Source organism: Papio anubis, chromosome 19 (assembly GCF_008728515.1).
Source record: "Papio anubis isolate 15944 chromosome 19, Panubis1.0, whole genome shotgun sequence".
NCBI classification, from domain to species: domain Eukaryota; kingdom Metazoa; phylum Chordata; class Mammalia; order Primates; family Cercopithecidae; genus Papio; species Papio anubis.
The window spans coordinates 46,487,561-46,505,034 of record NC_044994.1 but is presented as its reverse complement, the minus strand read 5'-3'; the positions used below and the strand labels follow the sequence as shown (position 1 = coordinate 46,505,034).

At 35.4% G+C, this 17,474-nt stretch overlaps 1 protein-coding gene across 11 annotated transcripts in view; it reads left to right on the top strand.

The window, feature by feature from the left end:
* The window catches only part of STARD6 (StAR related lipid transfer domain containing 6), a 38,442-nt gene that overhangs the window by 17,338 nt on the left and 3,630 nt on the right, over positions 1 to 17,474 (top strand). For 8 of the 11 annotated variants that reach the window (XM_021930129.2, XM_017951768.3, XM_031658839.1 and 5 more), the window contains 3 exons: positions 8,125 to 8,251; positions 13,451 to 13,568; positions 15,892 to 15,985. In XM_021930129.2, coding sequence (XP_021785821.1) covers positions 8,125 to 8,251; positions 13,451 to 13,568; positions 15,892 to 15,985 — 339 coding nt within the window. Of the gene's footprint in view, positions 1 to 8,124; positions 8,252 to 13,450; positions 13,569 to 15,891; positions 15,986 to 17,474 lie in introns of those variants that run through there. The other 3 variants (XM_031658841.1, XM_031658840.1, XM_021930130.2) reach the window with 2 other exon arrangements.

The following is a 17,474-nucleotide window of genomic DNA, read 5'->3' as shown; positions in this document are numbered from 1 at the left end:
TTAGAGCAAGTTATTTAGATAAAATATAGGTTTTCTACCTACTCTAGAGACATTAAGAATTTTTGTTGTAATTGTTTTTATGCAATAGATTAGATGAGAAATAAATCTAGTGTCATTCTCTAATTCAGAAAAAAGAACGTGTGGAACTAATTCATTTTTAACAATTTTATTGAGATAGTTTATGTACCCTAAATTTCACCTACTTTAAGTGTACAATTCTGTGTTTGTTAGTATATATACAGAGTTGTACCAGGATCACCATAATTTCATTTAGAACATTCTCCTCACCCAGAAAGAAACTTGTACCTACTAGCATTTACTTCCCATTATCCAATTCACCCCAGCCCCAGGTGACTAGGTGACAGTTTCTGCCTTTTATATTTGCCTATTCTGGACATGTCATAAAGGAGATCATATGCTATGTGATCTTTTGTGACTTGCTTCTTTCACAAAATCTTTTATCATGTTTTTGAGGTTCATCCATGTTGCAGCTTGTGTCAGTACGTCATTTCTTTTTATTGCAGAATAATGTTCTATGGTACGGATATGCCACATTTGGTTTATCTATTCATCAGTTAATACACATTTAGCTTCCATCTTTTAGGTATTATAAATAATGCTGTTATGAAATTTGTGTACACATTTTTGTGTGGACATATATTTTTATTTCTCTTGGCTATAGATCTAGGACTGGAATTGCTAGATCATATGGCAATTCTATGTTTAATATTTTGAAGAACTGCCAGACCATTTTAGAGAGTGGCCGCACCATTTTATATTCCTAACAGCAGTGGTTCCAATTTCTCCACCTCTTCAGCAACATTTTTCATATCTGTCTTCTTGATTATAGCTATCCTAGTTGGGTATGTAATGGTATCTCATTGTGGATTTGATTTGCAGGTCCTTAATGACTTGTGACCATAAGCTTCTTATTACATGCATATTGACCATTCATATATCTTCTTTAGATAAATATTTATCCAAACTCTTTTTTAAAAAACTGGGTTTTTTTTTATTGTTGAGTTGGAAGAATTATTTATACATTCTGGATATGACTTTAGTATCACATATATGATTTGCAACTATTTTCTCCCATTCTGTAGGTTGTCTTCTCACTTTCTTGATGGTGTCCTTTGAAGCACAATTTTTACAAATTTTGTTGAAGTTCAATTTATCAGTCTTCTGTTGTGTTATTTGTTCTGTTGGTGTTGAATCCAAGAACTAATTGTCTGACCCACAGTCACAAAGATTTATCCCTAGGAATCTATGGTTTTATTTCTTACATAAAGATCTGTTGTGATCAGTTTGAGTTAATTTTCTGTATGGTGTGAGGTAGGAATCCAATTCAATGTCTTTGCATGTAAATGTCCAATTGTCCCAGCACTATTTGTTGCAGATTCTTCTTTCCCCATTACATTGTTTAGGCTCCTTTGTCAAAAATCAATTGACTATATACGTTAGGAGTTTCCTTTGGGTGCTCAATTATATTCAATTGATCTCTATGTCTATCCTTATGTCAATACCACACAACCTTCATTACTATAGCCTTTTAGTAAGTTTTGAAATTAAGAAGTGTGAGTCCTCCAACTTTTCTCTTTTTCAAGACTGTCTTGGCTATACTGGTTCCCTTGCATTTCCATATGAATTTTAGACACTCCAGCCTGGGCAACAGAGCGACTCCATCTCAAGAAAAAAGTCAGCTGGGATTTTAACAAAGATGCTTTGACTCTGTAGTTCAATTTGGAGAGTTATTGCCATTTTAAAAATATTGAGTCTTCCAATACCTGAACATAGGATGTCTCTGTTTATTTTGAGCTTCTCTAACTTCTTTCAAAATGTTTTATAAGTTTCAGTATATGTCTTAAACTTTTTCTTTTTTTTTTTTTATTTTACTCTAACACCATTCAATGACTTTTGTTAAATTTATTTCAAGGCTTTAATCTTTTCGATGTTATTGTAAATGGAATTGTTTTCTGAATTACTTTTAAAAAATTTTTAATCCTAGTATATAGAAATAAAATTGATTTTTGTATATTGATCTTGTATCCTGAAGCATTACTGGACTTATTAGTTGTATTATTTTAGTGAATTCTGTTGTTTTTTCTGTATATAAAAATCATGTCATGAAGAGTTTGACTTCTTCCTTTCCAATCTGGATAACTTTTATTTCTTTTCCTAACCTAACTGCCTGGGTTAGTACCTCCAGGACAATGTTTAATAGCAGTGACAAGAGTGGACATCCTTGTCTTATTCCTGATCTTAATAGAAAAGTATTTAATTTTTCACCATTAAGTATGATGTTAGTAGTAGTGGATTTTTCTTTTTTCTTTTTCTTTTTTTTTTTTTTGAGACGGAGTCTCGCTCTGTCGCCCAGGCTGGAGTGCAGTGGTGCAATCTTGGCTCACTGCAAGCTCCGCCTCCCGGGTTCACGCTGTTCTCCTGCCTCAGCCTCCGGTGTAGCTGGGACTACAGGCACCGGCCACTGCACCTGGCTAATTTTTTGTATTTTTAGTAGAGACGGGGTTTCACCGTGTTAGGCAGGATGGTCTCATCTCCTGACCTCGTGATCCGCCCATCTCGGCCTCCCAAAATGCTGGGATTACAGGCTTCAGCCACCGCGCCCGGCAGCAGTGGATTTTTCATAGATGCCCTTTATCAAGTTGAGGACATTTCCCTATACCCCTCATTTTATGAATGCTTTATCCTGAATGGGTGTTGGATATCGATTGAAATGATGTGGGTTTGTTTTTTAGCCTGTTAAAATTGTGTATTATAATAATTGATAATTCATAGGGTAAACCAACCTTGCATTCTAGGATAAATCCCATTTAGTCATGGTTTATAATCCTTTTTATACATTGCTAGATTTGGTTGGCTAGTACTTTGTTGAAGGTTTTTGCATATATATTCATAAGAGATACTGGGGTATAGTTTTTTTTTATGATGTCTTTATCTGGTTTTGATATCAAGCTAAAATTTGCTTGGGAAATGTTTCCTCCTCTTTTATTTTCTGGAATAGTTTGTGAAGAATTTACGTAAAAATTTTTCTTTAAATGTTTGATCAGATTCATCGGTGAAGCCATCTGAGCATGGGCTCTTTTTATGGGGATTATTTGGATTACTAATTCAATCTCTGTCTTGTTATAGATAATTAAGATGTTCTATTGCTTCTTAAAGTAGTTTCAGTAATTTGTGCTTTTCTAGGATGTTGTCCCTTTCATCTAAGCTATCTAATTTGTTGACACATCATTATTCTCTTACAACCCTTTTTATTTGTATAGGGTCAGTAGTCCTCACTTTCAGTCTTGATTTTAGTTGATTCTATTCTCTTTTTTTGCTTAGTCCATCTAGCTAAACATTTATCAATTCTGTTTATCTTTTTCAGAGATACAACTTGTGTTTTTGTTGATTTTCTTATTTTTCTATTCTCAATTTCAGTACTTTCTACTGTAATCCTTATTATTTCCTGCCTTCTGCTAGCTTTGGGTTTAGGTTGCTCTTCTTTTTCTAGTTTCCTAAAATTAAAGGCTAGGTTATTGATTTCAGAACTTCTTTTTTAAAAAAAAAAAAAATAGACATTTACAACTATAAATTTTCCTATAAGTACTGCTTTTGCAGCATCCTGTAAGTTTTGGCATGCTGGGTTTTCATTTTTATTTATCTCAAATTATTCTCTAATTTTTCTTTGACTTAATTTTTCTTCTTTGACTTATTGGTTATTTAAGAATGTTTTGTTTAATTTCTACATATTTGTGAATTTCCCAAATTTCTGTTGTTAAAATTTAATTCCACTGTGATGGAAAAAAATACTGTGTAAAATTTCAATCCTTGAATTTGAGACTTGTTTCATTGCCTGAATGATGGTCTCTCTTGGAGAATGTACCAGATGCACTTGAGAAGAATATGTATTCCGCTATTTTTAGGAGTATTCCATAGGTGTCTCTTAGATCTAGTGTTGTTCAAGTCTTCGATATTCTTGCTGATTTTCTTCTGATTGTTTCGTTCACTATTGAACATGACCTGGGCCTGGCGCGGTGGCTCACGTCTGTAATTCCAGCACTTTGGGAGGCCGAGGTGGGCGGATCATGAGGTCCGGAGATCGAGACCATCCTGGCTAACACGGTGAAATCCGTCTCTACTAAAAACACAAAAAATTAGCCAGGCGTGGTGGTGGGCGCCTGTAGTCCCAGCTACTTGGGAGGCTGAGGCAGGAGAATGGCTTGAACCTGGGAGGGGGAGCTTGCAGTGAGCTGATATTGCGCCCCTGCATTCCAGCCTGGGCGACGGAGGGAGACTCCATCTCAAAAAAGAAAAAAGAAAATGACCTATGGAGGTCTCTAATTATTATTGTGAAATTATCTATTTCTCCCTTGAGATATGTCCATTTTCCCTTTATGTATTTAGGCTCTGTCATTAGATGAATATATGTTTATAATTATTACATCTTCCGAACCGGTTAACCCTTTTATCATTATAATATATCTCTCTTTATCTCTGCTAATAGTTTTTATCTTAAAGTCTACTTCATCTGATACCAGTAGAGTCACCTCAGCTCACTATGGTTCCATTTGCATGGTGTATCTTTTTAAAACCTTTTACATTCACCTATATGTATCTTTGAATTTAAAGAGTATCTTTTGTAGACAGCAAGCATATGGTTGGAACTTGTTTGGGGTTAAAAGAAATACTGTCGACAATCTCTACCTTCTGATTGGCTTGTTTAATCCAGTCACACCTAATGTTATTGTTATGTGGTTGTATTTATGTGTGTCATATCCAGTCGTACCTAATGTTATTGTTGTATGGTTGTATTTATGTCTGTCATTTTTCCTGTATTTCAAACATTTATTTTGTTTTCTGTATGTCTCATGACTATTTTGTTCCTCTGCTCTTTTACTATCTTCTTTTGTATTAAGTAGGCTTTGTCAAGTGTAACATCTTTAATTCCTTTAATAATTTTTTGAACTACATTTTTTGGTTATTTTCTCAGTAATAACTCTAGGAGCTACAATATATATTTTAACTCATCAGAATCTACTGCAGATGTATACAAACTTAATTCTACTAAGATATAAAAGCTTTACTTCTATATAGTTCCAGCCCCTTCCCCAACATTTTGTGCTGTTTTTTTGTTGTACATATTATGTCTACATATGTTACAAATACCATATTGTTATAATTATTGCTTTATATATTATATTTTAAAGAAGTTAATAGGAGAATACAAACATCCTTAAAGATATTTCTATCTTACCCTTCTAAATACACATATATATCTGTAAGAATACATCTATATAGGAATATAGCTGTAGAAATATGTTCTTTCTTATTTACCATTTCTGGTTCTCTTCATTTGTTTCTATGGATTTGACTTACTATCTGCTGTTATTTTTTTATTCAAATATAGCTTTATTTCCATCCCCCTCTGTTGTGTTTATTGTTAATTATATCTATATGTTATAAGCCCAATAAAATGTTATCGATATTGTTTTATGAAATTGTCTTTAATCAGTTAATAGAAGAAAGGGGAAGAAATATTTAATTATACTGTCTTGTAACATTAGCTACACACTATTGTTACTGTAACTCTTTATTTGTAAGGATTTGAATTACTATTTTGTGTCTCTTCCTTTCACCTGAAAAACTTCCCTTTAGTATTTTTTGTAAGGCAGGACTACTACCAATAAATTCTCTCAGTTTTTCTTTATCTCAGAATGTCTTTGTTTAACCTTTATTTTTGAAAGATAACTTGGCTGGATATATAATTCTTTTTTGGTAGCTTTTTTTCTTCAACTCTTTAAATGTCATTTACTTGCTTCTGGCCTCCATTGTTTCTAATGACATGCCAGCTGTCAGTCTTATTATGGTTCCCTTCTATGTAATGCCTTTTTTTTTTAACTGCTTTCAAGACTTTATTTTTATTTTCATGTTCAGGTTTTTGACTATGATATATCTGGAGGTGGATGTTTTTCCACCTGTACTACTTAGAATTCAATGAACTTCTTGAATGTAGTGTTTTCCTACAAATTTGTAGAAATTTTAGTTATTATTTTATTTCTATATTTTTGTGCATATTTTTCTTTTTCTCTATCCTCTCTTGTTTTTAGCGACGGGTCTCACTCTCTTATCCAGGCTGGAGTGCAGTGTCTGTTCTTTCCTTCTGGTACTCTCAAAATGTGTATGTTGATGTGTTTAATGGCATATCACATTTCTCTGAGGCACTGTTTATTTTTCTTTTCTTTTTTTTTTTTTTTTTTTTTTTTGCCTGCTTTCCTTAGTTCTTTGAACATATTTACAACCATTGCTTTTAGTTTTTTGGTTTTTTTTTTAGACGGAGTCTCACTCTGTCGCCAGGCTGGAGTGCAGTGGCGTGATCTCAGCTCACTGCAACCTCTGCTTCCCGGGTTCAAGCGATTCTTCTGCCTCAGCCTCTCAAGTAGCTGAGACTACAGGAACATGACAGAACACCCAGCTAATTTTTGTATTTTTAGTAGAGACAGGGTTTCACCATATTGGCCAGGATGCTCTCGATCTCTTGACCTCATGATCCACCTGCCTCGACCTCCCAAAGTGCTGGAATTACAGGAGTGAGCCACCGCACCCATCCAAATTTTTTACATGATAATTCCAACATCTTTATGTGATAAGGCCCCCTAAAATGCAGTTTCTCCTGCTTGCTGTTTTTCCTAAGTATAGGTCACACTTTTCATGTTTTTTTGCATGACTCACAGTTTTTTGTTGAAAACAACATTTTAGGTAAAATATTGTAGCAACTCTGGATACTGACTCCATCCACCCATCCTGGGTTTGTGGTTATGAGTTTGATAATTTGTTTATCTGTTTGGTAATTTAACTGGACTAATTCTGTGAAGTCTGTTTCCCCCACAGCCTGTAGCCTCTGATATCTCTGCTCTGACTTTTTACTTGCAGTTATCTTTTAGCCTGGCTTCCCATGGATCACTGCTTGGTCAACATAAGCCATTTTGTGGTAATTTTTACCTTCTACTGTCAAATATGTATGTGGATTGAAGACTGCTTTTGTAATTCAGGGAGTTTTGTGGTTTTGCTCTGGATTTAGCCAGAGACTGGTAGCTTGGAAGTTTTGTCACCAGTCTCTCCTCAGACGGTGCAGCCTTCAGCATACACAGTCTTCTAGACCCAGCTATGAGTATATTTTATTTTACAGTGGATAGAATAGATTATTTTCCCATCAGTGATGCATCAAAGGTTGTACTATACTTATGTGCCTGAGTCAGTAAGGCATCAGCTCTTTGCTAATCAATCTGAATGTGGCTTGGGGAATACTTACAAGTCTGCATTACATCTTGCCCTGATTGGTACTGAGTAGGAGAGCCTGTGCATAAACACAGCCATCCAGACCCCAGGGATGAGTGTGCTCTTAGTGGGTCACTTTAGCTGTATCTTCTCTGCTTCTCTCTGTTAAACTTCTGGCTGGTCCTCTTTGTTTCTTTGTTGCTATTAGTTTTATGCAGCTATTAACCTTCTAATTGTTCATGAACGAAAAAATAATTTCTGCCTTACAGCCATATAATATAACTGTAATTTGTACTTTTCTTACCTTTACAAAGTAACTGGAAAATGAAAGATTAGCCACTGAGTGGACACCCTAAATCAGGGGTTGGCAAAGTTTTTCAGTAGAGGGACAGAGAGTAAATACTTTAGGCTTTGCAACTCATAATGGTCTCTTGCAACTACTCATCTCTGTCATTATAGCACAAGAGCACCCAGAGTTAACATATAAATGAATGAGTGTGGCTGTGTTTCAATAAAGCATTATAGTTGACCCTTGAACAATGTGGGAGTTAGGGGTGCCAACCCACCGTGCAAAAATCCCATTGTAAATTTTGACTCCCCAAAAACTTAATAACTAATAGCCTACTTATAGAAAGATGAATTTTAAAATAAGGTATTTATTGCAATGCATATTTAAATAAACCTTGCTACTTCCAATTGAATATTAATGTATTGAATTGCTGATAGTACCTTCAAGTTTTCTTCATTGCTGTTTGCTAAATTAGCCTACCTTTATGCTTTGAAAGTATTATATTTTCAGCTTAGACTAAACTTTGTAAGCTTTGGATTTTCTTGATTTTGTTAATGTAGATATCGTGTTGAAGGGATAATTCCAGAATCAGCAGCTAAACTATCTGATTTCCTCTACCAAACTGGAGAGAGAGTTACATGGGATAAATCATTGCAAGTGTACGATATGGTACACAGGATTGATTCGGTAATTTGTTGTTTAATACTGGACTTTTAGAACATTAATATATTTTTAGCTTATACCTTAGTGAGTTGAGTTTATTAAAACTATGTTATGTAGACACAGTATTTTATAGTTTCAAATTGACTTGAAGTCTTTAGAAAAGCTTTAAAACTTCCCTACTTTCCAAGAGTTTAATTCCAATTAGCTTTATTCTGCTTGCAAATGCATTATTACATTTTGAATCTGGTAACCTCTCTTGCAATGTGTGCCGTTTGTTATAAGGGAACAGAACTCAGGGATTCACCTCCATTACATGGAAAACAAAAGCTAAGTATGTCTTATTGATGGGAAGTCTGTAAGACTTATTTTAGTCATATTACATTAGATATTAGGATACTTACAATCATAGCAGAAGGTGAAGGGAAAGTAAGCACATTTTACCATGACAGAGCAGGAGAGAGAGGGAGCAAAGGGGGAGATGCCACACATTTTTAAACCATCAGACTTCATGAGAACTCACTCACTATCATGAGAACAGGAACAATGCAGACACATACCATAAGGACTTAAAGAACAAACGGCATATAATGTTTAAGAGTAGGTGTATGAGTCCGTTCTCATACTGCTATGAAGAAATACCCAAGACCGGGTAATTTATAAAGGAAATATGTTTAATTGACACACAGTTCCACATTGCTGGGGAGGCCTCAGGAAACTTACAATCATGACAGAAGGCAAAGGAGAAGCAGGCACCTTCTTCACCGAGCAGCAGGAGGGAAACCACCCCTATGATCCAATTATCTCCACCTGGTCCCGCCCTTGACATGTGGGGATTACAATTCAAGGTGGGATTTGGTTGGGGACACAGAACCAAACCACATCAGTAAAGATAAAGTAAGGAAATAACATTATATAGAAGGTTGAAGTTTAGGAACACTTTCAAATATATTATCTCAGTTAAATAGATACAAAGAGAATAAAAACAAAGAGAAAATAAAGGTAACTGGAGTAGAAAGTTGAGAGAAGAGAGAATGTGAGAGGAAAGTATGGTTTAGAGAGAGACAGAAGAAAGGATCAGTATGAGGTAAGGGCAGAATGAAAGCTTAGGAGGAGAAAAAATGAATGAAATGACAGGAATAATGATACATGGCAAAAAGAGGTTGCATTAGTCTGTTTTCACACTGCTATAAATAACTACCTGAGACTGGGTAATTTATGAAGAGAAAAGGTTTACTTGATTCAGTTCTTTTTTTTTTTTTTTTTTTCCTGAGATGGAGTCTTGCTCAGTTGCCCAGGCTGGAGTGTAGTAGGGGGGTCTTGTCGCACTGCAAGCTCCGCCTCCCAGGTTCACGCCATTCTCCTGCCTCAGCCACCCGAGTAGCTGGGACTACAGGCGCCTGCCACCACACCTGGCTAATTTTTTTTTTTTTTTTTGTATTTTTAGTAGAGACGGAGTTTAATCATGCTAGCCAGGATGGTCTTGATCTCCTGACCTCGTGATCCACCCGCCTCGGCCTCCCAAAGTGCTGGGATTACAGGCATGAGCCACCGCGCCCGGCTGATCCACAGTTCTATAGGCTTCACAGGAGCATGCATGACTGGGAGGCCTCAGGAAATTTACAATCATGGCAGAAGGTGAAGGGGAACACCTTGGCATGAGGTAACAGGTAACTCTTCTGTTACCATGGCAAAATAGGAGAGAGAGGGAACTAAGAGGGAGGTACCACACACTTTTAAACCATCAGATCTCATGAGAACTCACTCACTCATGAGAACAGCAATTGGGAAGTCTGCCCCATGATCCAATTACCTCCCACCAGGCTGATCCTCTAATTCAACATGGTATTTGGGCAGGGACACAAATTCAAACCACATCACAAGTAGAAACAAGGATGAAGAAGTGGGATAAGTGATTCCAAACTTTGGTCCAGCACACTATAGATATCTCATTTATTTATTAAGGCCATTGTAAAAATAACCACCTGGGACTGAGCACAGTGGCTAACACCTGTAATCCCAGAACTTTGGGAGGCAGAGGCGGATGGATCACCTGAGGTCAGGAGTTCGAGACCAGCCTAGCTAACATGGTGACCCTGATTCTACTAAAAATACAAAAAATTAGCCAGGCGTGGTGACATGTGCCTGTGACCCCAGCTATTTGGGAGGCTGAGGCAGGAGAATCGCTTGAACCCAGGAGGCGGAGATTGCAGTGAGCCAAGATCATACCATCACACTCCAACTTGGGCAACAAGAGTGAAACCCCGTCTCAAAAATAAACAAATAAATAAATAACCACCTGGAGGGATGGAGGGATGATTCTCCTCTCTTCCAGTAATATGTCCATTCCAGTTGTTTGTGTTTTCTCCGTCTTAGGAAACCTGTTTCTGGGGGAATCCTGACTTTGTTCCAAACTCTCCCAGACTGATGTTTATGTTCTTTTGACTAATTAATTCACTTCACAAATACTTCACAAATACTTCACACTTCACAAATACTTTTTGAGCAGCTACTGTGAACTCCATACTGTTTCAGTTCACTAGGGACAGATAAGAGAAGAAGAGAGAAATTGTCCCTGCTTTCACAAAACTTATATTCTCACCAGAAGACACATAATAAACAAATAAACAATTTGTTAAAACTTATCGGATAATGAAGGCTAGGATTGGTAAGAATAAGTGTTATGAATGATAATAGTATAGGCAATAACCAGGAGAAGTTAATTTATAGCTAGAGAATTGGGAAAGGCCAGTCTGAGTGAGAGACATTAGAAACCTGGGTAACAAAATGGAGGTTGGGGAGATAAGACATGGAAAGATCTGGGAGAGAATAGCAGACATAGGGGAAAGCAAATACAGAGGTCTTGAGGTGGAAAGAGTTTGGCAGTGTTTAATCAGAAGATAAACAAGATCTGTGGGGTTTGACCATAAAAAGCAAGGAGAAAAGTGGTTAAGAGGTGAGAGGTTAGGCTGGGATCAGATTCTGCAAAAGTATCAAAGGTCAGGGGGAGAAGTTTTGCTATACATTCAGTGGGAAGCCATTGGTGTGTTTTAAGCAGGGAAGTGACTGATTTGATTTACACTTTTAAGAGACAGCTGCTGAAAGAAGCATGGATTATAAGGGGGTAAGAATGAAATCAGCACAAACAGTTATGAGGCTATGAGAGTAATCTAAATGAGACATCATGGTGGCTTGTGCTAGGGTTGAAGACATGGAGAGGGAGGTAAGTCAGGAAACCCAAAGATACAGAGATAGAGTCAATAGGGCTTACTGATGCAGGCAGAGAGGAATCAGATAAGTCTTCCAAAACTGGACTGTAGTGAAATTGCACAAATAAATTTCCTTTGGGAAATTAATTGAACTATATACTTAAAATAGGTGAATTCATGGTATGTATATTATACTCAATAAGCTGTTTTTAAAAATGAGTCCTAGATTTTTGGCTAATAGTAGCTTTATTTAAAAGAGAAACATGAATGATGGAATAAAACTAACTTTTATGATTTTCACAAATGATTGCATTTGTAAAATTTCAGATCACTAGGCCTTTAGTTCTTTAAGTCTCCAACCTGTATTTCATTTATCAAACAAAAATAAGTAAATAAATAAATAAATAAATGTCCCACATATCTGCCATCAAATTATCATTTATTTAGAACTTTGTAATTTTACCTACTTTTATTAAACTCATCTTAAAATCTAGGAGAGAAGAGTTGTAGAAAAGCCCATGAAGGTAAATCTGTTTCATCTTGTAGAAAGTCCTTGATCTTCATCTTGTAAATCGGTTTTATTTTGTAGAGAGGAAGTGCCTATCCACAAAAAACACATGTCCATGATCTTCTTGGGATTTGAACATTCAATTTGAGAACCACTGGGCATCACAAATGAAAATCCAAAAATTTAACTATTTCATTCATCATTTTATAATACTAATCATACAGTTCGATTAGCACTTCAGGTATTTCTATTGTTGTTTCAAGCCATATGGTATAATAGAAAGAATACTAGACGTGACATCCAAAAACCTGAAAACAAATTCAGAGAGATTTTGTGACTTACTCAAGGATAATGCAGCCAATATGTGGTAGAACGAGGACTTGTACCTGGTCTCCTAATTCTAAATTAGAATTATTTTCCCTTTCTGTAAAGATTTATAGTATTCATCTCCAGGAGTATGTTTTATTTACTTATTTATTTTTATAATTATTATTCTTTTTAGAGATAGGGTCTCACTCTGTTGCCCAGGCTAGTGTGCAGTGTTGTGATCAAAGCTCACTCTAGCCTCAAACTCCTGGGCTCAAGCGATCGTCCTACCTAAGCCTCCCAAGTAGCTGGAATTACAGGCATGTGCCACCACGCCTGTTCAAGGATGTGTCTTAACTGCCTCCTCTTCAGCCTACTGGTGAGGGAGAGAGTCCCACTCTAGGGTTATGGGGATGGTCAAACACATAATACCCACCAATGGACAAGTGAGGTAGATTGAAGTTTATTAATCATTGATCACAGACCAAGAAGGGAGAACAAACTATGCAACACAGGGCAACATAGGAACAGAGTGAACACCTAGGGGCTGTGGGAGGCAGCCTTTGTGTCAACAGGGTAGAATGAGCCCTGGTTCCTGCAGAGGAATGTGATTGTCTTGTTTGAATGATTCCATGGGCCAGCAGGGAACTGAGACCACTAAACAGGGATAAATAGTAACCATGCTGGTCCTGTTAAGAAGGAGGATTGTTTGGCTAGGGGATCTTATCTGCAGGAATGAAGAGGGAAAGGAATGTGTAGTTAGGCCATTCAAGACCAACATTGGTCTTTAATTTTAGACCTTACACTACAGGGTGCTAAATCAATGTATTTTTCAGAATATATTACTTAACCTATGTGGAGTAGTAGAAATAGTGCTATATGGGGAATCAGGAAACCTGGGTTCTATTTCTTTACTTATCTCTAGTTGTGAATGTGATTTAATCTGTTAGGCTTCAATTTCTCCATCTAAAAATGGAAAGAGTAGATGATCTCAAGATTGCTTCTTGAATTTTCTACACTCATAGATTTAATGCTCCTTTAACACTCAAAATCCAAGCTGATTTGGTGATGAGGTCTTAAAATTTCAAAGCCCTGCTTTTTCCAAATGGAGGCCAATCATATGCAATAAAATTTGGGAGGGAAACAATACAAAGAATAGATATTAAATAATGGTTGTTTACTTTATGGTTTGATTTGTTGCAGGACACATTCATATGTCATACCATTACACAAAGTTTTGCCATGGGCTCCATTTCCCCTCGAGACTTTATCGACTTAGTGTACATCAAGCGCTACGAAGGAAATATGAACATTATCAGCTGTAAGTTGAAGCATTTTGCCCATATCTTGGAATTACTATGAACCATTAATAAATGTTTTCCCTTTATTCACAGCTTCAAATAAATTATATTTATAATTATTTCCTTTTTAAGTTTACTCAGTAGGATCAACAAGTACACGTATCATGTAGATATGCCTGTGACACTCCGAAGGTGCCATTTATATAATGGTCAATGTTTACAACATCTCTTAGACTTTTGTAGCATATATCATGTAGCAGTGAATATAGATAGATACTTGTAGCCTAAAACTTCACGTATACGTTTTTAAAATCCGAAGAAACAAAATTAATTGTTAGATATGATTTTATATTTGAATTGCTTATAATGAGCATATCCAGTAAGTGATAAAACTGTTAAAGAAATTTCCACTAGATGGCTCTTTACATAAATGTGCTTTTATTTCTTTTAGAAACTGCAGGTTTTGATATATACCTATCCCCACTCCCAAATGTGTCACTCTGTAAAATGCATATGTGTAATTTTCTAACTTGCATTATTGATCAAAACATACCATTCCATACCATGAGGATCTATGGACTCAGATAACTTAAGATAACTCATGGTGAAGGAACTTTGGTAGCACAGTGGCATAGAGCCCGTTTTTCTCTATAATTTGAATTAATTTCACTATTCCTACTTGGGACCAAGGACAATTACATTTTGTTAATTATTATTTCCCAGCAGGATTTCAGTTCCTTCGAGATATCTTTAGTACTCTACTTTTCAGAGTCCAGACTGCATCGTAGCACTCATTCAAACCCAGTTAGCTCTTTCTTCAGCATGCCACTAACGGCTGATGTTCATAATGTTCATATATGTTTAGTTGTCTCATTTTTGAAATGAGGGCACATATAATGTATTCATGGCCTACAACATAAAATAGTCTGTCTAAACAGATCATACATCTGTTATTTTCCATATTTTGAAAGCAGACCATTTCTATATAATTATTAGTGATCAGAGGGAAGCTAAAAAAGAAGTAGAGATTAAAATCAACAACTAGAGGTAATCAACCTCTAGTTGATAGTGATTTGGTGCACAAATCACTATTGAATTTGCTTTAAAAGTTTCCATTGAATGAATTTTTGATCAGTACTCATAGTTTTCTTAACATTTCTTTTTTTTATCCTACCCTGTACCTTGCTATAAGCTAAATATTTTGCTTGCATTATCTCACTGGTGAGGAAACTGAAGTTCATGGAAATTAAGCAGTTAAGAAATTAAGTTACATAGCTAATAAGCAGCTAACCCAGAATTAAAACTCAGTTCTTTCTGATTTTCCAAAATAAGTGCTAACTACCACACCATATGCTTCATAAAAGACCCATACCTGTTTGTAGACTACAACAGATTTTTTTTAAAGAAGACAAGCAGAATTTCCATATTTCAAACAGAGAAAAAATCTTTTATAATAACATCACTTCTGGCAGTACTATTATAGGCTCTGTCAAGATAATGATATAAGTCATAAAAATGGAAAATTTATTCAACAACTCTAGTCTCCAAGTTAGTGTTTTACATTGTATTTCCCATGGAATTGATTTGCTTATGTTAAAATCATATCAGAAAATCCATCTTCTCTGATAAGAGTAGGATTCAGTTGCACAGAATAAACACATATATGTTTTAAAATATTTTTAGAAAGAGTATATATATATTATCATAAATTAAATCATAAACCAACCCCCTCTGCATTCACATAGAATACAGATACTATGTTGCATAATTCTAAAATAAACTCTACTGATTTTCAGTTAGAGTTTGAAGTTAGTTCCAGGGAATTGCAGAAGGGAGCATTTTAAAATATCGTTATTGACAGACCATCTAACCACTTCAAATATTTTACTTAAAAAAAAAAAAACATGATTAACAAAAAAATCTATGAACCCAGGACCCTAGTAGAATAGTTTTCACCCAAAGCCAGTTAACGGTCTTCACTCAAACCCAGTGAGATTTAAGTTAGTTATAGGCATTAACTATTTTCTGAGATTTGAGCCATCTTTTGCTTCAAATCTCAGAAAATAGTTCAATGATACTTTTAACCATTTTTCTTGTATACAGAAGTTGATAGCATCTTTAGAAATACTAGCAGGAAAAAATTTAAGAGGACAATAGTGCTGATACTGGTATTTTCTCAATTTTGGCTTCATATGTGCAAATAAACATTCACATATATAAAACTAATGTTAATGCTATTAACCAACTTAAATGCTATATTATATATTTTTTAAAATATGCTGCTGGAAATAATTTTTCCTCTTTGTGAAATAGGTTTCATTTTAATTTTTTAAAATCTCTTAGCTAAAAGCGTGGATTTTCCAGAATATCCTCCATCTTCAAATTATATCCGTGGTTATAACCATCCTTGTGGCTTTGTATGTTCACCAATGAAAGAGTAAGTGTTATTTGCACTTATTTATTTTAACAGGTTTTTTAGTTCAACTTGTGATTTAGTTAAAGATTCCTGGCTCATCAGTAGAAATACGTACCAGCATATTCTGTTGGGGAGGAAAAAAAACTGCCCCTAAATATGATTTTTAAAATAACTTCATATAATCATTTTCATTTTAAGTATAATCAGAATGGATACTTCCCTATAAAGTATGATCTGAGGTTTCTGAGAACAATCAAACACACACAAACATTTCCCAGCAGTTAAGCTTCCTTGATATTTTCTATTTCTCCATTAGAGTCATTTCTGTAAATTATTAAGGAACTTTTATGAATTAAAAATAAACTTTCCTAGAATTATAACACACATTTATCAGTAATGAATGCTTTACTTTGAATGAATTCTTCCCAATGGACTACTTACTAAGAGCAGATACCTGCAAAATGAGATCCAGTAGGTACATTCAGATAAAAGAAAAGCTGAAGAAATCAGAGATGAGTCACTGCCTAAAGGTGGCCTTGGGATAAAATGGCAGCATAAAATATACATATTTTGTAAAAGCATATACTCTAATTCAATGTATATCATTTCATAAGTTCCTTAAGTTTTAATGTTTGCTAAATGATTTTTTATTGAGTAAAAGATATTGGCACATGAAAACAGATGCATTGGTTAGATATAAATGTTTCAGTACAAGAAAAAAAATGTATGTGAAGGAAGCCCAAATGAAATTAAATTTTGGACCTGTATTCCTTAACATTTCCTCTACTGAATTGGAAAACTAAAAAACCTCACAATTATTCACGTTAATGTACAGGATTGTTGATACAGATAATAATAACAATGCATGGTCTTTCTACCCATTTGTCAATTTTGAATCTATGGCCAAGATTTTATTCTCCATAGCAGGAGAAAACAAAACAAATGAAGGGTAATTACACCAATTCAGCAAGGTAATCAACCACTGGCACGGACTATAGTTGGAAAATTTTACACCTTAAAGCATGCTTCACTGGCCAAGTCCCCTTCTTGCACCTTGTCAATGCAGAAGTGCACTCCAGTAAATATTAGAAAGGCTTTCTTATGTGTGTAAAGCCATTGTAAACACAAAGAAAGATTTAAGACCATAGAAACTACTAGTAAGGACAGCAGTTCCCATTTATCCATAGAGATATGTTCCATGACCCCAAGAAAATGTCTAAACCCATGGATAGTACCAAACCCTATGTATACACCATGGTTTTTTGATCTCATAATCAAGGAGGCTACTAAGTGACTAATGGGTGGGTGGCCTATACAGCCTAAATACGCTGGTAAAGGGATGATTTCACATCCTGGGTGGGACAGAGCAGGATGATGTAAGATTTCATCACACTACTCAGAACAATGTGCAATTTAAGGCTTATGAATTTTTCTTATTTCTGGAATGGGTTGACCTTAGGTAAATGAAACTGCAGAAAGTGAAACAGAGGATAAGAGGGAACTACTCTGT